Source organism: Apteryx rowi, unplaced genomic scaffold, assembly GCF_003343035.1.
Source record: "Apteryx rowi isolate R43461 unplaced genomic scaffold, aptRow1 scaffold_318, whole genome shotgun sequence".
Lineage (NCBI taxonomy): Eukaryota > Metazoa > Chordata > Aves > Apterygiformes > Apterygidae > Apteryx > Apteryx rowi.
In genome coordinates, this window is record NW_020449619.1 from 55,013 (window position 1) to 79,815 (window position 24,803).

Genomic DNA, 24,803 nt, shown 5'->3' on the forward strand with positions numbered 1-24,803 from the left:
CCAGGAGGAGCTTGGCTGGCCAACAGGGGAAGGATGACAAACTTTGGTGCTTCTGCCTTGGCCACAGCTGCCTCGACACTCCCTGACCTGGGGCTCCCCACTGGGGCTCTATGGAGATGGAGGACCTGCTTCAGCCAGGGTGCAGCCACCCTTCCTTCTCCCAGCCTCCCTGCTGGGACCAGGGGCAACCTCTGCTCCCCAACAGGCTGCCTGCTCCCCCAGCTGCCACTACCCATGGCCCAGGGCCTATCACCTTCCCAGCCACATCTCTGCGGCAGGCAGAGACCACCACAATAAAACAGTGTCAGACCACCAGCAGAGGAAATGGCATTGTGATTTTTCTACACTGGCACCCACAAACATCCAGCCACACACACACACACACACACACACACAATGCTTTGGGTTTTTTTTTGTTTTTTTTTTTAAGGAAACAAAAAGGTTATAAGCTTTAACAGTAAATAGCCCTTGACCATCTACAAACTGTAACTCTCTCACCCAGACCAATTCAGAAGCTTTGTACCCAAAGGACCGAAAGAAGCCAGCCCAAGTGGCAGGTGAACTGGTGCTTGAGACAGCAGATGAGCGAGTGTGACAGAAATCCTCACATCTCACTTCACACTTCCCATGAGGCTGTTTTTCCCTATGCAGAGCTTGGACCCAGCATCATCCCCACCAGAGACCCTGGGTTCAGCCGTGCAGCCGGGGGCCATGCATGGCAGGCTCAGTCAGTTTGCATCCGCTCTTACAGGGGGGTTACAAGAGCTCAGGAAGGCAGTATCCAATGGGAGCAGCCTCCAGCTGCACCCTCTGATGCCCAAGGCCAGCACAGGCTGGAGCACCCACCTCTGTCCATCTTACCAGGGCCTAGGCAGAGTACGGCTTGGTCACAACAGCAGAGCAAGAATTGCCAGTGTGGGCAACGTGGTCCTGTGGGCCAGCCATGGTTTGCCTTTATAGCTCCTTTTCCCCTTCAGCAGGGATCCTGGGAGCTCCCCACCACCTCTGCTCCCTGGGGTGGCCCTGGGAGAGACAAGACTCTCCCTCCATCCTTTGTGCTGGTTTTAGATCTGATACCCTGGTAGCAATTTCTTCCTGCACACCCAAGGCAAGCACTTAGTCCCTCCCCCAAAAGGACGAATGACTTAGCATGAAGGAATGGAGCAGACAAGAACAGGATTCATAAGATATTTCCTTATAAGCTCACTGACCAGGTCCTGTGCAAGGGTACTGAGAGACAAGTAGGAGATGTGCCATTCCAAATCACACCTGGAGATGTTTCAGAGCACAGTTTACATGGAGGATCTCACAGCTGAAGGTCTGAGAGCTCTTCTTCCTCTCCCCCAGCACACAGCAGCCCAGGAAGAGACTCTCTGACAGCTGAAGAGACCAAGTTTGACACCCTTTACTGTGGATTGAGGGTGACTCCAGGAGTGATGGTGGGACTCAAGGACATGTCTGTTCCTTCCCACTCACCCTCTCTCCACAGCTGGCCGCACCGCAGTGCTTGAAGAGATGGAAGAAAATGAAAAGGGAGAGGAGAGGGAGAGCTGCCTAAATCAAACCCAAGCATTGACAAAATAAATACATGGACTAGTTACAAGCCCCACATGAACAGCAAGCAGCAGACATTTCAAGAGCAGGTCAAATGTGACCTCAAATATTCAATAAGAAAAAGTCAAAATGCTACATTTCCATGGGAAGCCTAGCACAAATTGACCCAAGTGTGACAGCGGCTTCCAAGGCAGTGTTGCTCCGAGACATGTTGCTGGTGCACACGCTAAAATCTCTCACCCCTGTCTTTGAGCACTGGGAAAGGGGAAAAGACTTGTTTCGCTACTGATATGTCACTCATGGGAATGGGAAAGAAGGAACATCCAGGACTCAGATCATACCATTTCAAACTGTGGAAAGTTCTCAGGGGCCCAGGAGCTCACCTCCAGTCATGCACAGCCCAGCCTGCGCTGACCTCCTTCTGGTGCGACAGAGCAGAACCACAAGCACCGCACAGGCACACCACTGGTCTCTCAGCCTGGTGTCCTCGCTCCAGTGGTCACCCACAGAAGACGTGCAGGGAGGGATAAAAGACCCCAACAACCATTGCATAGGCACTGCATGTCCTCTCCCTCCTGGCAGGTGGTGACATGGGCACTATCTGAAGTCACCTGGGACTCTGTGGATCCCCTCAGTCATGTCAGCTTTCCAGGCTAAAAAATCCTAGACTACTTGGCCTTCCCTCCATTACAGGGGACAGTGTTACATGAGCATTTCCAAAGTGCATGCATCCTTTGTTAAAGGCGCTGTGTTGTTAAAAGGACAGAAAAACCTGTCCACTGCTGAATTTTTTAGCTCTGCAGGGAAGGAAACCAGAGAATGAAAGCAAATAATACTACCTTTCCAATACCAAAGCTTGGGAGCCTCAGGAGGGCAAAAGGGGGCGAGAAGGTGGCTTGGCAGGACGGAGTCAACTAACAGGAATTCCTTAGGAACCAAACTCCAGATCTGCCTTTGGAGAAATAGAGGCTTTTTGCCCTCAGCAGCTGCCTCAATGCTAGAAAGGGCCTTTCTCCTAATATTGGGACTAAAGTGGGTCTGTCTCTCCTTTGTAGAGAACTTTTAATCGCTGCAAGGGGCACAAGTTAACCAAAAAGCCTTTCTCCCAGAGATGTGCTGGCCTAGACAGCCCAAAGCATAAGAGGAAATGGAGCTTTGTTTTGCATCCATACAGCCCTGGCCACATGGGGCCCTGGGGCTGCTGCCTTACAGTAAAGAGCAATAAAACACTGATGCTGGTCATGGGCAGAGCCATGGCTGGGACACACTGCTCGCCCAAAGGGGCAAGAGGTTGGCCACTGATTCCCAGTGCAATGAAGGGGCAAAGCAAAGTTATCATCAGGCCTTAAAAGAGGGAGTCACAAGGAGTCAAGAGAGAAAAAGGCAAAGTGAGCAGAAGCTCCTCGAGAGAGCGTCCCTCAGATACGTTGTTAGCACAAGCCTCACCCCAGAGGAACACACTGAGGGAAAAAAAAATCTCTCTCAGCTGCTGAACAAAGAAAAACCAAGCCTTTAAATGGGTGTGAGTATCCATGTGGGTAGTCAGTCCCTTCCCCTTCCTTGGTTACTTGAGCAGTGGTGTCAGTCCTCGGTCTCCTGCACCCTCTGTTCAGCTCCACCATCCCTGAACACACCCCTGAGCTAGCGCAGTCACCGTGCTTGGAGCACATCAAGGGTGGCTTTCACACTAAGGCAGGCTAGTCCCACATCCACCCTCTGCCTCATCAGCCTCTACCAGCACTGGAGGAGAGGGACAGCATGAGAGGACAGAGAGAGAGAGAGGAAGAGGGTCAGGGAGATGGACTGGTGCGAGAGCAGACAAGAGGCATCCAAAGGGCATGGGGAAGACATGACAAGCTGCGAGTTGTTGGGGGGGTGGGTCTCTGTCGTGGCCAGACAGTTTGGCAGCACCGGTGCTGAGGGAGGGTCTCAGATGGGCCAAGAAAAGTCACTTTAAGGTGTCGTCAGCATTTTTGAACATGAGGATGGCATTGTAGATCTTGAGTGCCGGGCCCAGCTTGACGCTCATAATTTTGACAATGTCAGCCTGCGTCAGCAAGAGGAAAGCCTCGCCGTCGATCATCTGGAGAGGAGAGCAGGGACAATGGCGTTCATTGGAAAGCCAGGCTGCAATTTCCCAGAGACAACCAGCACAGGTACTCCCTGGAGACACGCACATTCACACTCACCTCCACATCTGCTGCAGGGAGCAGATAGCTCAAGCTGTTCCCTTCCAAGCCTTTTGGAGTGTTGCGCCACAGCCTCTTCCCTGCTCCAGGCCATCCCCGTTCGTACAGAGCAGGGCAAGAGCCACACACACCATTCCCACCATGTCCCAACCCGCTATGTCATGTAAGCCAAAACTGGGCAATTTGCACACCCAGGAACAGGGGGGAAATGTCCCTTCCAAGGGTGGCCAAGAAGCTCATGCTGCAGCTAGCCAACTGGCTTGCAGGCCAGACCGCAAAGGGCACAGGACACAGCCAACAGGTGTTTTTCTCCAGGCAAACACCAATCTATTCCCTGCTCCAGCCCTCTGCCTGCATGAAGGCTGCCCCAGCTTGGCTCTGATTGCCTGAGCACCATTAAAGCACAGGCCATTTACTCAACAGGCTGGGACACTCACTGCACCCAGAGTGCCCAGGATTAGCCTGCCCCAGACATACTGCATATGGTGGAGAGCAGCTCCTCTGTGGTTCTGTCTGCAGAGGAGTCTAAAAACTATGAACATGGCTGATGGACAGGAATAATGCTGGACTGATGCTCTAGTGAGAGGACACAGGGATAGGGAGGATGAATGGGTAAGGAAAAAGCAGGGTGAGATTGCTGTCAGGCACCAAACATATTCTCGACATTCAACGGCTGTGCTTTGGGCCAAAGGCTGCTGGCCGATCCCTCCCTCCCCCTTTGCTGTTCTGGGCTGCCTGTGCCTGTCCTCCGGCTGATCTCACCTCATCCTTGAAGAGTTTGGCTTGGTCCTCACAACCCGTCAGAGTCTGAACAAAGCTGAAAACCTTGGAACAGACAGGGAGAGCAATGTCAAGACTTCCCTGAAGAAGTGACTTCCCTGACTGGAAACACCCTGAGCCCACACCCTCACTTCCACAGTGGTGTTTTGCCTACTGTAAGGTAACACATGCCTGTTGGACAGGACAAAGTGCTGCAGTTGCAGTGCTCTCCTATGCCTAGGGGAGACCAGCGTCAGATCAGGGGAAAGGTGCTGGCCTTCTCCAGCCCCACAGCAGCAAATGCCACAGCAGTTTCATCTCCAGCAAGCAGTATTCAGCATGGCAAGATGATTCCCACTGAGGGTCCAGGGCAGTAGAAGGACACACTGGAGGGTAATGGGGATATCAGGCAAGCCTGGCAGCCAGGGCTGGCTCTCTGGCTGCAGAGGTCCAGTTACCCTGGCCTCAAAAGGGACTACCACGGATGCCTGAGAAAGTGAATGAGAGATGATAAGGAAGGGTCTGAGACAAAGATTTCTTCAGAGGAGAACCAGGGAAGTGATTCCTTCTCTGCTGAGTCAATGGTCTAATTTTTTCACTTAAAAAAAGATTAAACTGGTTTGTTTGGAAAACTGTAATAGGCTAAATGAAGAGATTGCTGATTGCCTTCATCTCCCAGCCCTGAGCTAGTGTCACATTCAAGCCAAGCCACAAACTGGTAGTTCTGGCAGCCTATCCTGCATGTGCCCTTCCCAGCAGCTGCCATCAGGGCACATGACTGGCAGATATCCACACCTTCCCCCACTGAGCACAAGTGCATCAAGCTGGCCATCTCCTCACCAGTCCAGGGAACTGGCCCTCGAGGCTCCTCAGCACCTGGCACATGTGCCAACAGCACTGCACAGCCACACCTGTGGGTTAGGAGCCAGCAAGCTCTCTCCAAAACTTCCTTACCTCATCAATGGTCCACTTGGCCACTGTGGTTGCTGTGATGCCAGCCACCCCTGGCAGGAGCTTGCAGTGCTGCTCCCAACAGAGGGACAGGGAGCGGTCAGGGTGGGCAGACAGGGCAGACATAAAGAGCGACTGGTGCATATTCTCCGAGGAAATAGCTGGCAATAAAAAGGCAAGACATGATACAAGGTAGAGAGACATGAACATCCCATCCCATCCTACAGGCCTTGGAGAGACCCCCTGCCAGCGGAGGACCTGGGGTTGGAAGCAGATGGTCTCATGGACTCAGACTATCAAGAGCCAGGTTGTCCCTTGCGTTAGCAGGATATTAGTGTATCAAAGGGTCCAGGTAGGTGGGACTGGCGATGGTGGGGGAAGAATTTTTGAGCCAACAAACTTGGCTTTTCCTTGTTCTTACCACCTCCCATCACTCATTTTCTAAATTAAACTAAATTCTAATGTCAAATTTCACACCAGAATGACATCCTTAATAATTTAGTTCATTTCAGGTTTTTAACAGAGTTTTTCTCTTGTTCTCTGCCCCAAGGAGTCAGGGATGTCTCCCAAAAAGAGATCCTTTTCATTCATTCCTAGTGCTGGGGTGGGCACCAGCCCATGGTAAAACTGTTAACTGCTGGAAGAAATGTCTTTGCTTCTTGCAGCCAGTCAGTGTTTTATTTCAATCATAACAACTAAATGCAAAGTGAATTGTTCAGCCCTAATTTTTTGTACTGTGGCAATAACATGGCATTTCACAATCCCACTGATGTTTTGGGGTACACATGGCACCCACAGGATGAGGGCACAACATCCTTGTCTGCAGTGGACAGAGGGCTTTGGAAAATGCACTGCCATGGAGAGAGGATCCTAATTCCCTGCCCTAATGCACTCAAAGGAATCAGGAATATAAATCAAGAGACATAATAAGGGACCAAGCACAGCTCTGGTAAGAGGCAGGGACGTCCCCTGTCACAGAGCTTTGAAAGTCAGGCCATGAGCTGTGCACAGACTCTGCAGAGTCCTCCACAAGGTGCTGACCTGCACTAGGTCTAACCAAACAGTCCAAGAGGAGACTTTTCTCTCCCACCCACCATGCCAAGTCCTCAAACCATGCCTCTGCTCTGCAGTGACACCATGGCAGAAGACAGCGCTTACTCTGGAAGTCTTCCTGCTGGATCTTCCGGTACTTCGGAGGTCGCCCTCTAAAGAGACAAGAAGATGGATTTCAAACACAGCTGGGACCAGCCTGAGGGCTCTTCTCTGCGTAGCACAGAGCTGTGCCTTGGCGGTGGGAGCAAGGATTCCCTCTCAGACCCTGACCCAAAGGGCTAACAGCCAAGCTCACACAAAATGGAAAGAAAAAGCAGGAGAGCTGCCCAAGGTGACCCAACAGAGCTGGAAGGATGAACACCAGCTGCCAGCAAGCACGCACCCCCATGGGTAAGGTGCCTCTTCTGGTTTGGCTGTCCCCTCCAAGGATGCCCAGAACAGTGCAGGTGCAGCACTGCCTGCACTGGCCTTACCAGGCTTGCCCCTACCTCCCATGGTGCCGAGATTTCTTTCGCTGAGAGAAGCCCATCAGGTTCCTCTTTCGAGCTGAGGCCTCGGTGTCAGATAAGTCTGCTTTGAGCCTGCCCTGGTTCTTCTCTGCCAGTGGGCACCCTGAGAGGCAGTAATGGGCTGTGAATCTCCCAGTCACGTGTCCTGACCCGTCGCAACCCGGCGTGGGGCACTTCCTAGAGGACAGAGGGTAGGTGAGAGTTGGACCCAGCACGGGGCAGCACACAGACGCCAGTCAGGCCCAGCACATTTGGTGGCATGGCTACCCCTCCACTCCAGACCACAGGAAGCCACAGCTCTGGCCACACACAGCAATGTCAAAGACTTGCTGAACAAATGCCCTAGGTCCAGGGCGTTGAGCGCGTGAATTCACAGGCAGGACAAGTCCAGCCCCTCCAGGTACAAATCCCCATTCCACCTTCCCCACAGCTGTAACTGCGACCCTGTACAGGTCTCCACAGTCCTGATCAACCAGGTCAGTAGGATTCACAGTCTCCATCATCCCTTCCTTTCCCCCACAGACATCTAGACTATCCACAGGCCCCAAAATCAACAGAGTAAGGAGGAAGCAAGTTTCATGAGCCTGGCCAGAAGAGAAACCCCTGGGAGCCTGATCTGCCTCCCTTGTCCTCAAGGACTCTCCACCTGACATGCTCCTCTGCTCTGCTGCCAGCTTGCCGTGCTGGGGTCAGCATTACGCCATTTCTGACTTCCCTGGAAAAAGCTCACACAAGTGACCTGGGGGAGATTTATTGTCCTGTCTCAGCGCTTCTCAGATCAAAATCTCATAGGAAAAAGCATCCATGAGGGACTGGCAGAATACCATCCTGGAAGCTGGTATCAATGAGCAGTGTCATAAAGTACCTAAGGCTGTCCCCTACATAGCCCGTGTGCCCCACAGGCAGATGGGTGTCTAAGGTGCCTTTGGGGGGCTCTGAGTGGCACAGGGCAGGTACAGAGCAGGGAGCACCACCTAATAAAGAATTACAGCAGGAATGGAGCCCCCGTGCTTTATGCAGGTCTGACACAGGGAGAGCAAGGGCTGCCCCTGAGCTGGAGGGAGAGCCAGAATTGGGGTGGTGGGCGGGATGAGGGCAAAGAACGGTGCCAAGAAGCCATGTGGGTGGCAGAGGAGAGGAGGAAGGCCCTGGGGCTGGGCCCATGGGGAACCGCTGCCCCTCCAAACCATGCTGGGGGAGCTCACCTGTGGTGAAAGCTGTACTTGGAGCCCTTGGTGTGAGGGATGCTCTTGCAGCCCAGAGTTGGGCAGCCCCCATGGGTAGAGGAAGCTGGTTCCTTTGGCCCTGTACCAGAAGGAGAAACACGGTTATAGCCATGGCCCCCGGCAGGGCCAGAGGTCTGTGTTCCCTGCCTGCTCCAAACTGCACGGACATTTCCAGCTGCCAGCTCTGTGAGAAAGGCCTTTTCTCCCTGCCCACCCTCAGCCAGGACACATTTCTGCTCATGGTCAGGGGCCAGTGACAGTAGGGATCTGGCACTCTTGGGCCCTGGTGTGAGAGGCTGCCCCAGGCCAAGGACTTACTGAGAGGAGGCTGCAGCGGGTGCCCAGTTTTCAAGCACCAGCCTATGGGGTGGATGTCCGGATGATCTGCATCGATCCAGAAATCATAGACGTGGCTCCAGCCATCAAAATGGATCTGGGGAAACAAGTGGAAAGGTCATCCTTAAACCTCAGGGCACCTCCCTAAGCAGCACTGGAGCCCTCCAAGCTGATGGCAAGCAGTAGGGTAGAGCTGAACTACAACAGAAGGCTCTGCTCCACTCTCGGAGCTGGGCAATGAGACTTGCCATCCTATGTACTTAATGCTTCCACAGACCTCCGCCTACTTTGCCATTACAACTGGCACAGTGAAACGGGAAGCGCAGGAGCAAGCCAGGACAGTGCCTGGATGCAAGTTCAGCACCAAGACCCCAGAACCCACCTTTATTCTGTGATCTTCCACATCCTCCACACTGGCCACTCGGATAAAGGAGGGAGTCCTTCTGTCCACTGCCTCCAACTTCATGTTCACCAGGAAGCCATGGGGTGGGCGCTGAGAGTGAGGAGCACACCAGGTCATTGAGGAGCTGGGCTGTAATCTGGGCTCCTGCACTCCTTCCCCATTTTTCCACCAACATGTGCTCCAAAGCCTAGCTCCCACCTCTGGCCCATCTGGGCTGGAGCCCTCTCAAGCTTGCAACTACAACCAGGAGAGAGTAGGGATGGATTTCCTGGATCTGAACTGTGTTGATGCAAGATAGGAAATCTCTGCCAAGGGAAAAAGGCCTCTTGGAGACCCATTTGGGGGATTTACATTGTGGCTGCAGTTGGCTGGAAACAGCTGCTGTTACTGCAATTGGAGACAAAAACCACCAAGCAAGCTGAAATGATTTCCCATCACCTGGCTCCTATCTAGCCAAGGAAGTGGTCATATTTCTCATTTTTCCCAGTTTGCATCTACTTGCCCAGTATAGCCCTGATTTCTGCACCCTGAGTGTAGATTTGAACCCCAGGCTGTGGCAGGAGCACACTAAACATCACCTTTCATAAAAGCATAGACCTGACAATGGAGAAAACCTGAAGGCCTGCTCAGGCACAGTGGAGCAGATAATGGGGCACTCACCACTTTAAAGGCCCAAGCTGGGACAGCAGATGCTCCAGTTTCCTTTAGGTACTTTTCCCAGCTGAAGTTGTCAGGGTCAGGATAATCTAGAAGGGGGAATGATGTGCAGGGTGAAACACACCTGCCTGCAGGAGGACAGCAAGTATCCCAGAACGTCCTACTGCCCTGAAGGACCAACCAAACCTGCACCAGGTATGTGAGAACCTGAGAGACATCAAGATGTGCCACTATTTTCTAATGAACCATGACATACAGAGTACAGAGGAAGCAAAAATGTCTGGGCCTGCACTGGGGCTTCCTGACAACTCCACTTGGCCTGATAACAATGCTGCTGCACCTGAACAAAGGTACAAGATCCCTGGCCAGTACATGCTGCCTCCTTGGCACAGAAATCTCCCAGACCTGCAGGCGAGCAGAGGCTGTCAGGTTTAAGCCCCTGGGCACCCTTGTCTCCCCAGGCAAAGCCTGTCCCCAACGGGATGCGCTAATGCAGGCTGTGCTCCCTGGCCACCTACTCACCTTGAGGAGGTGTAAGGGGTTTGCCATGCTCCTGACACCATCCGACTGGGTGAATATATGGACTGCTTGGGTCACACCTGCAAAACACACCTGTACACTTATGTGGCAGAGACACCTGGCTCATCACTGCTGAACAGTGCAGGCTGTCAGAAACCGGGGCATGCTGCCTGGCAGCACAGCCCAGGCCTGTGTAACCTGCAAAAGGCCTTGCATGAGCTTGGGTCTTTTACAACACCCTCATTGCTGAATAGCCCAGGGGACTGTGGAGTCAAGGGCTAGAGGAGGGGGGCTCCAGCTCACAAGAGCAGGGCATGAACCCTGACAATACGTCCTGGGTGCAAGCTCCGCAGTGGAGCTGCCCAGGGAAAAGTTAACGCTTTGCTGTAGGAAGGGAGACATGCCATGCATTTCCAGAGCTCAGAGCAGGCAGAGCTGAGTGGCTGGGGAGCTCAAGTACTGGTCATGGCCCCCAAATAGATCGTAGCTACTCAGATGCTCCTGTTTCGTGGGTCTGCCCTGGGGCGCAGCACACAGGAGCCATTTCTTGTGACCAGCATTACCTAGCAAGGAGCAAGCAGCAAGGGTCAGGCATTTAAAATGATTAGTGCAGCAACAGCTAAAGAAACACAGCTCTTCAGGCAGGGAACTGAAGCAAGCAAGAAGAGAGAGAAGATCTGCAGGCTCTGGCTATGAAGCAGGATGGATGCAGACTTGGTCTCAGGGCCCTGACTGCACTAATCGGCCTTAACCAGCCTTGGCCAGCCTCATCTGCAACCTCCCCTCCCACATACGCACACACCCTCTGCCCATGGCCCTGCAAGCTCCTTTTAAGCTTAGGCCTTCAGCCTTTGCTTTGGTGACATTGTAGGTGGCCCTGCCTGACACTGAAGTGGGCTCCAGGTCCAGGTCAGGGCTTGTGTTCAGGCCTGTTTTAAACTCACGTTAATGGGAGAGATGTGCTTACATCCTAGAAAGTAACAGTGATATGGGACAGGAAAAGGTTTCTCCTTCAGCACAGGTAGGCAACCCTCTGCCCTATCAGGCCACTGCTGGCCTGGCATTTTGGGATCATCCCAGAGCACCCTGTCACTCTTGCTGAAGCAGCAGCAAGGCTCCTTGTCAGCACTGGTGTCCAGGAGCCTCTGTGTGCTTACCAGTAGTCATAAGTATCATCCCAGTTGTCAAAGTGCACCAAAAAGCGATTGTCCACCACATCCGTCACTGTGGCGACACAGATCAGGGAAGGGTTCATGCGGTCCACGGCTTCGAGCTTCATGCCCACCTCAAAGCCCGGCGGAGCCTCATGCTGCAGGAGAGAGGGGACAGGTTTTGCTCACGCCCGTGGTACCAGTCGCCCTCCTCACCACTTCCCTCACCTGTGGCAACACAGCGCCTCCCCAAACTCTCCCAAAATAAAACTCAGCCCTGGCCTCCACCTGGGGTCTGTGACCACTTAGGGGTCCCAGAGGGCAGCACCCTGCTGTGCACAAGAAAACAGACACAGGGTAAGTAACTTGGCTTGGCCACACAAAGAAAGAAGAAAAAAACATCTTCAGACCCTCAGGATCTTCTATAAGCAGTAAGCTCCAAGACAGCAGCAGTCTCCAGCTTATATTGGTTCAGATTTTGTCACAAAATACTTGTTTGCAGTCATGCTCCTCCACTGTTTGCAGCTACTAAATCCCCTAGGCAGGAGGACCTAGGATGGGGCCCTGCACCCTACCTTGCCTTTATTTCTTGGATGCAAAATCTGTGTAAAACACTGCATCACACACACTAGCGGGATCATTGCAGCAATCATACATCTCCACCTTGGCAGGGATACATCATTTCAAGGAGGAGGATTTAGACATAATAAATAACTTGGAGAGACTGATTTATCAATAGATTGAATTTCCTCTGCAACTAACAAAAAAAACCATCAGCATTTAGCATTCCACCTGTATTCTCCCTTTCTTTACCCAAGCTGCCATATGAAAAACAAAGGTCAAGAGAAAACAGAGACAAAAGAATTATACTGATGAAACATTAACTGTTGGGGTTTCTTTTTGGCAAAACAGATTGGAAAAAAGGCTAATTCTTCCCCACCAGTACATCTGGGAGAGCTGTAACTGTACATGAGATGGATCTGGTGTATCAGACCCACCCCAGTTTTGAACAGACCAGACTAGCGTCCAAGTTGCAGATCCTCAGTAGCAAATCATATCATGTCTCATTAAGCAATGCCAGCAGTGCATTCTCCTGGCCCTTTGCACTGGGGGGGATCAGAGGCATGGGGTGGATGTTGAAAAGCCCAAAACTGGGGGAGGGATTGGGCTGGGATGGATGGGAAGAAGTTACACTTGAACCTGTAGGCTCTGGCAGGAAGGAGAAGCTGCTACTCACACTGTTTCGGATCACAAAGAGGTGCTTAGGAGCTGCCTGAGCCTTTGTTATCTTCAGGTAGTTTGTCCAGCTGAATTCTTCCTCCTTATAACCTACAACCCCTCAGGAAGGGAAAGGAGAGCAGCCAGTTCATAGAGATCAGCCAGGAGGCCACATGGCTGAGCCCAGCCACCCAAGTCTGGCCAGCCCTCGCCCCGCCAAGGCTGCCTCACTATGGGAGAAGGGGCCCTAGGGCACCCTGGGAAATCCGGCAGCCTGGCCACATCCGGCACAGGCCAGTGGCTTGTTTCAGAGGAATGCTGAGAAATGTTAGCATTGGAGTGGAAATCCAGCGCTTGGTTCCTCCTTGGAGAGCTCTGGTCCCAGATGTATTGTGGGGCGCATTGTGTTCTGCCCAGGGTGCTGCAGCCGCTGGGCTCCAGCAGCACAGTGTCATCCAGGGAAACAAGGCTTTGCCCCAGATGGGAGCAAGCCAAGCTCTTTAGTGGCAACAGGTACCTGCAGGGCTGTCCTGCAACAGCCCCAACACAGCAGCATCCCTCCTCACCCTCCTGGAACCACCCTGGCCCCTAGATCCCACCTGCAGTTTGGGGGTCTGCTCCTCATCCCCCTGTTCGACAGGGCCTGTAGACCCAGACTCTCCAACTCCTTACCTTTCGGGGGCTGGAGTTTGTGTCCTGTCTCCTCAAACCAGCCAGCAGGGTGGATGTTGGGGGAGTCAGCATTCAGCCAGAAATCATGGCATTCGGAGTAGCCATCAAAGTGAAGGCGCATCCGGTAACCACACACCTACCAGCAGGGAGAGCAGAAGGGAAGGACCATGGAAACCTCTTGATGCCCTGGCTGAGCACCGCTTACACCTACCTTCCCACCTACAATCTCAGTGTATCACTTAGGGAAACCAAAAGTCATATTAATAGGCCAGCCCCCTGAATCAGGAGGCACAAGCCAATCCCAGGAGGTGTTCAGCATGAAGCAAGGAAAGTGTTGAGCCATCACGAAGCCGGCCCTATACACTGGCATAGGAGGAAATGGGAACAGGACAAGAGACAACGGGTACAAACTGAAACGCAGGAAGCTCCATCTGAATCTAAGGAAAATCTTTTTTACTGTGAGGGTGACTGAGCACTGGAACAGGTTGCCCAGAGATGTTGTGGAGTCTCCATTCTCAGAGATATACAAAAGCTGTCTGACATGGTCTCAGGCAACCTGCTCCAGGTGACCATGACCGTGACTCTGCTTGAGCAGGGGGTTTGAACCAGATGATCTCCAGAGCTGCCTTCCAGCCTCAGCTGTTGTGTGATTCTGTGAAATGGTCGGGCACATTGCCAGATCCAGCAAGTGCAAAGATTCCCTTTTCTGCACCTGTGGGAGATTCCAGCACAGGGTTTTGGCTGGATGCCATGCTGTTTCGGTGAAATCTCTCCAGCAGCCACTGCTGTATGGCCATTCTCCCTGGTTCCCTTTGGGCCCTGGGAGCACTGTGAGGCAAGGCTGGTTTTGGGGCATGACACATGGCTGAGCTGAGAGCCCCAGAGACAGTGGGCCTCCACTGACAGAAAAAAAGGGATACCTCCCAGAAGAAAAGGGATACCTCCACACCATCCACCTCCAGGGGTCAGACTTATCTGAGAGGCATCAGCTCAAAGGTAAGAAGCTGTTGCCATTGCTATGGCCTCTCTGCCCCATGGTGAAGCCATAGTGTCACCTTGACACCCTGTGTCAGTGTGATGGAGAGACTAACTACACTTGGAAATGGCAACTGCTCCCCAGTGTTATCTCCTGTTCTCCAGAAAACAGCAAGAAACCTCCAATTTCCTTAACTGAGGTGCCAAAGTGCCAATTCATTCTGTGCCCAGCAGTGCTGGCAGCCATGTGCAGGTGAGGACCCAAAGCCCTCTGCCAGCCTCCTTGCAGCACCTCCTCTCCTGACGAGCCTTCCACTGCCTGGGCATGAGGAGAGCAAAAGAAGGAGCCAGAGGATGCACCCGCAAAGCTGGAGGCGCCTTACCTCAGCCACAGTAAGGATAAAGTACATAGATGGGTGCTGTGGATCGATCCCCTCCAGCTTCATCCCCACTTTAAAGCCATTCTTGTGCTGCGAAGCTACTTGGTACTGGAAACACAAATTAAACTAAAATGTAAAAAACAACACAGGTAAAGGGGTCTAGAACAATCCCATGGAGCAACCGTCAGGTAATGGGAGCTTCTGGGCCCAGGAGATGGTAGGCAACAGGTTATGTCGTCAGCCAAATTTTAATCCTTTCTCCGTAGAAAAACACATTCTTCCATCTACCTGCGGGTTTGCTTCTCTCGTTGTTGGCAGGGCAGGGTGTCCCTGGGCCACTAGCCCACTTGAGAGCTGCACAGCACTGGGGCCACGGGAGAGCGGGGGCACTGGGGTCTGGGCTCCTATCATGCCCTGGTGAGCACCCAGCCAGAAGCAGAGGTCCAACATGGCACACGGCTTCCCAGAGCACTCACGCATGGACTCAGGGAAGGCCTGGAAGGGCTCCGCCACCCTTCTAGAGCCACCAGGGTCTCCCAGGCACACATGAGGTGCAGGGCTGGGGGACAAGACCCCACCGGGGAGCAGCAGTGGGGATAAATCACAACTGGAAGGCAGTGGGACTAACTGGTCACCTCTGGATGAAGAAAGGAGCTTGCTTATTGCACAGAGCCCCGCAAAATAGGGAAGCAAGGAAGAGAGGAGAAAGAGGAGGGGTGGGAAAAAAAGGGAAAGAAAAGAGAAGATGAAAGAGGGAAAAAGACAGGAAAATCCCAACTCACATCCTGGAAGAGATCTAAAGGGGCAGCGACAGCTTTCTGCTCCTCCAGGTAGGACGCCCAAGACCAGCCTTCTTTCTTCTCCTCGCTGGCACCTGAGCGCAGCACAAACGCACACACAAGAGGCGCTGCTGAGGGTCAGCTCCAGCCCCAGTCCCTGCCTGCCTCGGGGCAGTGCGGAGGGCAGGTGAGGCCATGGGTCCCACCGGGGCCACATCCTGCTCTCGCACACAGTCCAGCATTCCTATGAAGCTCAGCACCACCCTACCAGAGCCCCTTCACCAGCAAACCTGTCTGGCTGTCCGACAAGGGACAGAGCCGAGAGGCCCCCTCTCACACAGGTCCCCATGACCCCAAATGTCCTCTGTCACTACACAAGTGCTCTGGCAAGGTGTCTGAGAGCCCTCGGGAGAAAAACCATCCTGCACAAAGCATGTCGGGAGACCTATACAACCACTCCTCCTCCAGCTGGTACATCCAAAATGGCCACAACATCCAACAGGAGGTCACCCCCAGCTGCAGAGGGGCTCCTGGCCAGTCAGGCTTGCAGCAGGCTAACCTCCCACGGCAGCCGGGGCAGAGCTGCTCTGGAGGCACCAGCTCTGCTATCCTCTACTCTGAGATACCTGCGTAAGCCCTCCTCAGCAGACCAGGGCCACCCTGATGCCCTAGGGATGCATTTACTCTTAGCATACTCATGAAAGAAGACAGCATCCTCCCTTTGTAGGCAGGAAGGTGTCTCTTCACACACTCAGTCCCTTGGGAATGCCACAGAGGCCTTGCCCAAGGCACATAAGACACACCCAAAATCTCTTGCTCTCTAGCCACCCTCTCCCTGCTCCTTAGCATCTGAAGGGATTCTGTGAGTGTGATCTCTAGTCCAGCACAAAATAATTCGCAGTTACATAGCAGCCATGGCAGGCAGCCTTCTGTAGGGCAGGCCAAGGATGCATGGGGAAAACAGACCAACTCCTTTCTCCTTTCTTCCCTTGGGTTTAGAGGAGGCAGAAAAGGAAAAAATGAAAACTTGTGGAAGAAATTGAAGCTGAGATTCAGTGAGCAAGGATACTAACTAACAAAGATACTTTATTTAATGCTCAAGAGTGGCAAACACCTGTATTATTATTTAGCACATAGAAGAAAAACTGAAAGGCACATTTGGGTAAGTACAAATTCTGCACTTCTGGACAAATGTACCTAGAGATAGAACTCTGATGCACTGAAGTATCCAAGTGTGTATTTTGTCCACTGATGTATCTCTAAAATAAAAGAAAATAAAATGCTGAAAATTACAAGGTTCAATGATGCTTACTTGTAAGCAGCAAGAAAGGTTACATGTTCAGGGCTCAGAAACAATGCAAGTAGAAACCTGCTCTTCCCACAAAGAAAACTAATGTTTGTAGAGCAAGGGACCTGGCAAGCGAATATGAGCTCCCTATTTAATGGGTTAACTCAGTGTAACATCAAAAGATTGACTTATTCCAATAACCTGGCCCCTGTTAGAGTCCCTACACTTGGCTGTTGGGGGGCTTCCAAAGTGCAGCAGGAACAATTTCATTTTAAAATGACTCTAAAAGTGACCTTTCACTATTCAAAGAGGAAATATTCCCCATAAATGTTTATGTCCAATATTTTCCCAAGTTTTACTTTCTTCCCTATCACAATGTAAGGGAAAAACAAACAAAGCAAACACTGCATCCCTCAGCCTGTCTCTTTTCCCTCAGTGCCCACAGCTCTGTCTTTGAGATCTGCTCTGACATGGTCTAGGAACAGCCCACCTTGTGAGATGACAAAATGGCAAGGCCTCAGGCTTCAGCGGCATCAGACCTACAGGAGCAGCCCCCAAACTCATGGTGTCTGGATCATGTGAGGGATGTTCCCCATGAGACTGTGAAAAGTGGGGCAAAGCCAGATGTAGCACACAGTCACACTACAGCTCACGATAGCATCTCTCAGAGCAAAACGGGATCATCATAAACAGCATATTCACAAGCAAGTAATAAAATCAGCTCCCAATGGGAGGGACCAGAAAGCACTGTACAGTACGGCCCAAATCCTGAAAAAGATACAGCTGTACACTTGTAAGGGTGCACCCATGGAGAGAAAGAGAGGAAGGAGAGAAAGGGAAAGAGACAGGGAGAGCAGGAGCAGCAAGCAGAGGAGCTTACAAGCCTTCAGGAACAGGTACCGGCTCACGGCACTGTGTGTTTGACTCACTGCTGGAGCACCATAATGCTAGCCCAGCTCCTCAGCGCTGCAGAGGGATCCTGCAGCCTCCGCTGTGTGGCCCCACTCACTTCTGCGCAGGCAAGAAGGAGCCATGATGGCAGAGCGCTCACCCCACAGCCCACCCAGCCCCTCCATACCATGCTGGCTCCCATTCCATGCTTCAACGTCTGGATTGCTGATGGCAGGGTCTCCTGCAGAATTTTTCCTCTCTTCCTGCTTTTCCTCCTACGCATGAGAGCAGACAAAACAGAAGCCCATCATGTTGAAAGTCATGGATTCCTGTGCAAAGATTTACACTGCGTACTGTACCCTCAGGCCTGTGCCATAAGGGGCGTCCACAACATCCATGAATTAGATGATGCTTAGTCCAGAAATGGGTGTCCAAGAGGATCTGGTGATGGGAACCTGAGGGGGATTTTGGTGCTGAGTGGTAGCAACCACAATTGTTTTGAATCTGCTAGAGGCAAGGCTTGCATGCACAGCTGTTCTTTGGCTTGTCAAAGTCACTCTCCCTTCCCCGGGATATACATTATACACACATCAGACAGATGCTCTCTTACTTCAACACTGAGTTTGGTGGCCCAGACTCAAGAGACCAGTTGGGAGAGCTCAGCACCTATAACCCAATCAGTGTATGCCCAGCGCTGTATAATCCAGCATGTTCAGCATGCCAAACAGCAGGCCAAGTGTCTAGAAGCCACGACAATCCACACATTCAAGTCTTTTTGGTGTTAACAGCTTCTTGTTACCACTTGGACACATAGCTGGCATGGTACTAAGAAGCACCGATGAGAATTATACACACTTGCACCAGATACATGGGTGGTCCTTGGCCCACCCCAATATTGTCATGTACACATGCAAGCACATGCACACCCTCCATCTTCCTACCATTTGCTCTGATTCATATTCTTCCTCTGAAGGGCTCTGGTAATCCTTCCTCTTTCGTTTCTTCACTGGCTTGAGGATTTCGGTGACATTGGTGCTGCTGGCAGAGTTTTCCACAATGACAGACCTGCATGGAGGAAGGGAGAGTAAATCACTGCAGCAGAGCATGTGGCAATAGCTGGGGTGGCAGTCAACACAACTGCAAGAGAGTGACTGCTACAGAATCACTGTCATCCCATTTCTTACACACGCATACATTTTCATTCCTCCTGACTAATGTATGTACTCCTCTTAGAGAAAAGTTGCCAAGAGGTTAGAACCAAAGGACAGGTCTGAGCCACCCTCACATGCTCTAGTGTCAGAAACCTGGACCTGGGGATCAATCAAAAGAGATCTAGTTTTGTAGCAAGGCTCTAAGCTGCATCAGAATTGCTCAGAGATGATGGAAATCCAGTCCTGGGAGTCACACCTTGCACTCGGTGACACCTCAGAGAACATGTCGGTAAGGCGGCAGGTTGGAAATCCCCTCCTGACCCATGCCTCTGCGTGCAGTTTGGCCTGGGAGCACCTCTTGCAGCACCTCCCACAGCAATCCTGCGCCAGTAGCTGCACATTTATGAGGCCACAAACTAGGCAGGAGAAAATCTGGCTTTCTGCGACTCCTGCTGCCCCTTGGGACAGGACTTCATACCCCCAAGCTGCAGCCAGGGCACCCTACCTAAAGGAAAGAGGGAAACAAATGGGGTCCCCAGCACCCGCCAGAGAGAGATGCACCTGCATCCCTTGCTGGAGCACACACAGCGGGGAGGGTAAGCAGACAGACAAATGGTTATAGCTCTTGTGGCACAGACTCCCTCTCCTTTACCTTTCTTTGAACTGCTGGTGACAGTGTTCACTGCAGAAGCCCCTGCCTTCCCGGGTGCCATCCGAAACATGTCTCCGGCCACAGGTATCACAGTGGCACATGCTCTCTGCTGTTGGCAGCTTGGGCTGCTCTGTTACATCTGAGTCAGGAGAGACAGAAAAGGAGCAGTGAGGCCCAAGGATCAGTGAAGGAAGGAGAGCAGGAAGCAGTAGGTATTTGCCTCACTCAGGGTCTAAGCCAGACAGTACCTGCTGCATGACGATACCAACCCCAGAAGTGCCATAGTGGTCCCCTTACCCTGAGCAACGGTAGGATTGTCCCTGCTGGTGGGTGGCACCTCTGAGTCCCCGTCTTTCTCTGGGTGACTCTCCTTAATAGGTTCCCCTGGAGGCATCTTATCTGCGCTCACCACCTTCAGTGTCCCATACTCATTTATCCGAAACTATGTCATAGACCCAAAAAAGAGAAAGAAAAAAGTTAACAAGGAGGATAGAAATGTAACACAACAGCTAGTGGGTGCATGTGAGCTCTGAGAATGAGAGGGACATGATGTTCAACAAAGGGACAGCTCTCCCAGAAGCACAAGGCTGAGGGTAGCAATGATGGAGCCAAGCACAGCATTGAAGTCACCTGTCCTGCTGTCCTTCCGTGCAATCTTTGCTGGCTCTTGAGCCTGCCAGGCTGGTGTACTAGCAGGGAGACACATGGCTCAAGGAGATGGATGAAGCACAAGAGAGAAGGCAGCCCCCAAATCTCCCCTGCTTTCTGCCTTCTTTCTGCCTGCTGGTGAGACCAGCACCAGCTGGCAGCATCAAGGGGGCAGGGCAATGGCTGGAAGATGTGGTGCCCTGGGCCTGAGAGCAGCTGAGAAATTGGAGGAGAGAAGATGCACTTTGTGCAAGCTGTTTCATGCTACCAGGCCGCCACACTCCCTAGCCACAGTAGACCTAAGGCACCCATTGTCTGATGAGTGCAAGGCCACTGTTTCCAGTGTGAGTGCAGGAGTTTGGGCAACTCCACAGCACAGCTTGGAAAGGCAAGACATCCTGCACAGCAAGCAGCATCCCTCTGCCACCTGTGCAGGACAGAGCTGCCACAGTCCCCAGGTGCCATGCGTGTGCTCTCTCTGTTAAACTCACAACACAGTGTTGCTGGGATTAGGGCACAAGAAAAGCCTTGCAGAGTAGGAACAGCTGAGGGATGCAGGTACTGCTGGGGCTGCAGGTACTGCCAGGGTGGCCACATCACAGCTAAGTGGTCCCTGGCCAGCACAGGCCTGGGGCCTGCCACTGACAAAGGCAAGCGACTGAGGGGGCAAACATGGTGGCCCAAGGTTACACTTACCCGCAGGTTACTCCCGGGCAGAGTAGCCACCCCATCTTTCCACTCCAGCACACGGACTGTGTTGCAGGTCTGCACCCCACTGATCTGGGGGATGACAGTGGCTGTGATGGGCTCATTCCCGGCTCCCCTGTCTGGCCTCTCGATCCCTGTGCTTCTCTGCGGCTCCCGGGGGAACCGCTGGATTTCTAAGGTGCTCGCAGGAAGGTTGATGGTAGTGGCATTTGCTTGAGATGAGAAGAAAAGAAACAAACAACCAGAGACACACAGAAAACTCTTCATAGATGCAAACAAGGCACAACAGCAACACAGCAGCTCCAAGCAGCACAAAGTGATGGAGAGGGGACAGTCTCCCAGCCAGGGCCTCAGTGTTCTAGGCTAAAGTATCCATGAGCAGGTAGTGTGACTCAACAGGATCTGCAGCCAGAGGCAGCTTCTGCTAGGGGGTGGCACCCACACTATCCACATTCAGGAAGATTGTACTTCAGCCTCACCTCAGCCTGTTCCCACAGCCAGGATGCCCAGTTGCGGCAGGACTGTAGTGGTGAGTACCTGGATCGCATCTTGCAGATCAGTTTCATTTTAAAGGAATGCAGTATACAGGCCAGGGCCACTCTACAGTGGGAACTAAGACTCAGCGAGCAGGAAAAACTGGGAGATTTGCTTCAAAAGCACATCCCTGATCGCACCTAAATGCTACTGTAGGCACATCCAGGTTGGTATGGGCTTTGCCTGCACACATCCTGAAAGACACTGATCAGCTGGGCCAGACCAGCCCTAACACAGCAGCTCAGGCACCCACATGCACTGCCAAGCAGGCGTCCAAGCTCAGCACACTGTGCTGCAATGGAACAGCAGCCCTCAAAGATTAGGGCTTCAGTTTAAGACTTAGGAGATTTTGATCTGCCACAGAGATGGTGACAACTGCACAGCTTTGCTTCCCAGGGCTTGCAAGGAGCACAGACACACACAGAGTGTGAGAGGAGTGATCCACGATGAGAAGGCTGTGGAGGCAGCAGATACAGAGGACAATCCCACGTACCTGGTATGATGAAGGCAGTCGTTGGCAGGTGGGTGCTCTGCACAGTGCTCTCACTGGTGACCACGTGGACGCTAACCTCCCCAGCAGGATTCCCCTTCGTGCTTCTCACAACTTCCATCTCTGCTCTGCTGTCCATCACCTTGCCTGGGCACGGAGTGTAAAACTGGAAGGAAGAAATCAAGTTGGGTAGTACAAATTTGACAAAGGAGCGAGAAAGAGACTGCGGAGGATGGTCCCTTTTCACTATTTCCTAGCAGGACACCCTGTAAGACACATTAAAGCACCACTTAGTGGAGGAGTGAACCCAACAGAGAACAGCGTAACAGTCACTGCTGGTACCAACATGATCTAGGAAAGCCTTTGCTGTGAGATCCCAGCTCAGAGCCTGCAAACACCAAAGGGTTTTTCTTACATGGCACCACCAAAGAAGGAATGAGTGTGGCGGGTCCCACCACAAGCAACAGCTGTTCCTGGCTCTCTCTGGGGCTTGTACCACTGTGATGGGGCTTGTAACTGCTGGTTTGGGAACCCTTACCCAGGAGAAGACAGAGGTCCCTAACCTCCCCTTTTTAGTTCTCCATCTGGGCAGTTACTCTCAATTTTCTTCTAATTATCTATAAGACTGCATTTCACAAGTGACATGAGTTAAGCAGGAGGAGGACATGAAGTTCATCACATACAACCAGGTTTTTCACACAGTCAGCAATGTTCAACTTGTTCAGCCATGAATTTGAAGAAGCAGGTCAGAGCAGATCAGAGAAAGCATGTCATGGCCTGGAGAGCACTTAAGAGGCCTTACTGGCCCTGACCAGCCTCACCTGGGGTCTGCACCCATACCTGTCTGTAGGCCCAGGAGCTCCTGCTGCCTTCAGTCCCTGCTTGAGCTATGTTAGAGGAGTACGGTTTTCCAGCTCAGTTGTGCCTAGTCATGGACTCTGATCCAGATCCCAACCTGCAGCTGACTTCCCAGCTTGACCTTGGACCTGCCTGGCAATTACTGGACCTGACCCTGAGATATGAACTGACTTCTTGGCTTGACCTTGGACCTGCCTCATCACCATGAGCTTGCCTGGTGATCTGGACTCTTGGTTGAACCTGGGTGCCATCCCTGGCCTGCCTCACTTGGGTACTGTGGGACTGAGCCATGGCTGGCAAGGCTCCTGTCCTGCCAGCTGCGTTATCCACCTTGGCTCCCCATCCTCACCTCCATCCCTGGAAAGGTGATGGAGCAGCTCATCCTGGAGGCCATCTCCAAGCATGTGGAGGAAAAGAAGGTGATCAGGAGTAGTCAGCATGGCTTCACCAAGGGGAAGTCATGCTTAACCAATCTGATAGCCTTCTATGATGGAATGACTGGCTGGGTAGATGAGGGGAGAGCAGTGGATGTTGTCTGCCTTGACTTCAGCAAGGCTTTTGACACTGTCTCCCATAACATCCTCATAGGCAAGCTCAGGAAGTGTGGTTTAGATGAGTGGACAGGGAGGTGGATTGAGAACTGGCTGAATGGCAGAGCTCAGAGAGTTGTGATCAGTGGTGCAGAGTCTAGTTGGAGGCCTGTAGCTAGCGGTGTCCCCCAGGGGGTTAGGACTGGGTCCAGACCTGTTCAACTTCTTCATCAGTGACCTGGATGAAGGGACAGAGTGCCTCCTCAGCAAGTTTGCTGATGATACCAAACTGGGAGGAGTGGCTGATACGCCAGAGGGCTCTGCTGCCATTCAGAGAGACGTGGACAGGCTGGAGAGGTGGGCAGAGAGGAACCTCATGAAGTTCAACAAGGGGAAGTGCAGGGTCCTGCATCTGGGGAGGAATAATCCCATGCACCAGGACAGGTTGGGGGCTGACCTGCTGGAAAGCAGCTCTGCCGAGAAGGACCTGGGAGTGCTGGTGGACGCCAGGTTGACCATGAGGCAGCAATGTGCCCTTGTGGCCAAGAAGGCCAATGGTATCCTGGGGTGCATCAGGAAGAGTGTTGCCAGCAGGTCAAGGGAGGTGATCCTCCCCCTCTACTCAGCCCTGGTGAGGCCACATCTGGAGTACTGTGTCAGTTCTGGGCTCCCCAGTACAAGAGAGACATGGAACTACCGGAGCAAGTTCAGTGGAGGACTAGTAAAATGATTAGGGGACTGGAGCCTCTCTCCTATGAGGAAAGGCTGAGAGAGCTGGGCCTGTTTAGCCTGCAGAAGAGAAGGCTGAGAGGAGATCTTATTAATGTGTACAAGTATCTAAAGGGAGGGTGTCGAGAGCATGGGACCAGACTCTTTTCAGTGGTGCCGAGAGACAGGACGCGAGGCAATGGGCACAAACTGAAACACAGACAGTTCCATCTGAACATGAAGAAAAACTTCTCCACTGTGAGGGTGAGAGAGCACTGGAACAGGTTGCCCAGAGAGGTTGTGGAGTCTCCTTCTCTGGAGATTTTCAAAACCCGCCTGGACGCGATCCTGTGCAATGTGCTCTAGGTGACCCTGCTTGAGCAAGGGGTTTGTATTTAGATGATCTCCAGAGGTCCCTTCCAACCTCAACCATTCTGTGATTCTGTGATCCCTTAGGGAGCAGCCCACCCTTGCTGTGCCCTGACAGAGGCAACAGTATCAACAGAAGGGGAGCTCCAGACTAAGGTTCATTTGCAAAGTGGAGGCACGAACAACATTATTTCCTGGTGTTCAGAGAGCATAAGCAAGGGAAGATTTTTAATATTGCTCCTATCCTAATGAAAAATGCAATGTAAACACAGAGCTGCAATACTAAAGACAGCAATATCATTAGATTCATTCAAAGAAGATAGGTCTCTCCGTGTCTACAGAATTTGACAGTCTAGGTATCATTTCAATGCTGTTGGTCCCAGAAACTGCTAGAAACTGAGGATGCTGGGCTGGGGAAGGGTTTCAGACCTGCCCTGTTTCCTGTGCTCTCTTGAAGTGCCTGCTACCAGCTGGCCACCCTTGGAGATGGGATGGAGGTGAGGCTGCCCTTTGGACTAGCTGGCAGGACCATGCTCACATCTTGGTTGTTTCTGCAACCTGAATTTGAAAGAGAAGGAAGCTACATGGAAAAGGGGAGCACTGCACTGAAGCTCTGTTAAATAAAAATATGCTAGGCTACAAAGT

The 24,803-nt window shown here is 52.3% G+C and overlaps 1 protein-coding gene across 3 annotated transcripts; it reads right to left on the reverse strand.

The window, feature by feature from the left end:
* Positions 1-1,174: 1,174 nt before the first annotated feature.
* Positions 1,175-21,857, reverse strand: L3MBTL4 (L3MBTL4, histone methyl-lysine binding protein). Of its 3 annotated transcripts, none has more exons than XM_026070757.1 (21): positions 21,697-21,857; positions 20,658-20,881; positions 19,611-19,755; positions 19,314-19,452; positions 18,452-18,575; positions 17,698-17,785; positions 15,335-15,426; positions 14,556-14,660; positions 13,198-13,333; positions 12,545-12,645; positions 11,314-11,465; positions 10,160-10,236; positions 9,641-9,726; positions 8,960-9,070; positions 8,560-8,674; positions 8,221-8,320; positions 6,995-7,192; positions 6,612-6,658; positions 5,457-5,614; positions 4,506-4,568; positions 1,175-3,637 (listed from the first exon to the last, which is right to left on the reverse strand). In XM_026070757.1, the coding sequence occupies exons 1-21, from the start codon at positions 21,830-21,832 to the stop codon at positions 3,503-3,505; spliced, it is 2,532 nt and encodes an 843-aa protein (XP_025926542.1). In that variant the 5' UTR covers positions 21,833-21,857; the 3' UTR covers positions 1,175-3,502. The 3 variants fall into 3 exon arrangements, 2 of the variants coding, with proteins under 2 accessions (XP_025926542.1, XP_025926541.1); XM_026070756.1 differs by having other exon boundaries at positions 12,545-12,636; positions 21,697-21,855; XR_003254355.1 differs by having other exon boundaries at positions 3,547-3,637; positions 3,744-4,568; positions 21,697-21,855.
* Between the last annotated feature and the right edge of the window lie 2,946 nt (positions 21,858-24,803).

What these genes read in the sequence shown, in the direction of transcription:
- L3MBTL4 (XM_026070757.1), bottom strand. Translation starts at nt 21,832, where the DNA reads ATGGACAGCAGAGCAGAGATGGAAGTTGTGAGAAGCACGAAGGGGAAT. An exon ending in GATGATACTTATGACTACTG is followed by an intron (nt 10,237 to 11,313) that starts GTAAGCACACAG and finishes TGTGTTTTGCAG; the next exon opens with GTGTGACCCAAGCAGTCCAT. An exon ending in CCAAACTCTTCAAGGATGAG is followed by an intron (nt 3,638 to 4,505) that starts GTGAGATCAGCC and finishes TCTCCTCTCCAG; the next exon opens with ATGATCGACGGCGAGGCTTT.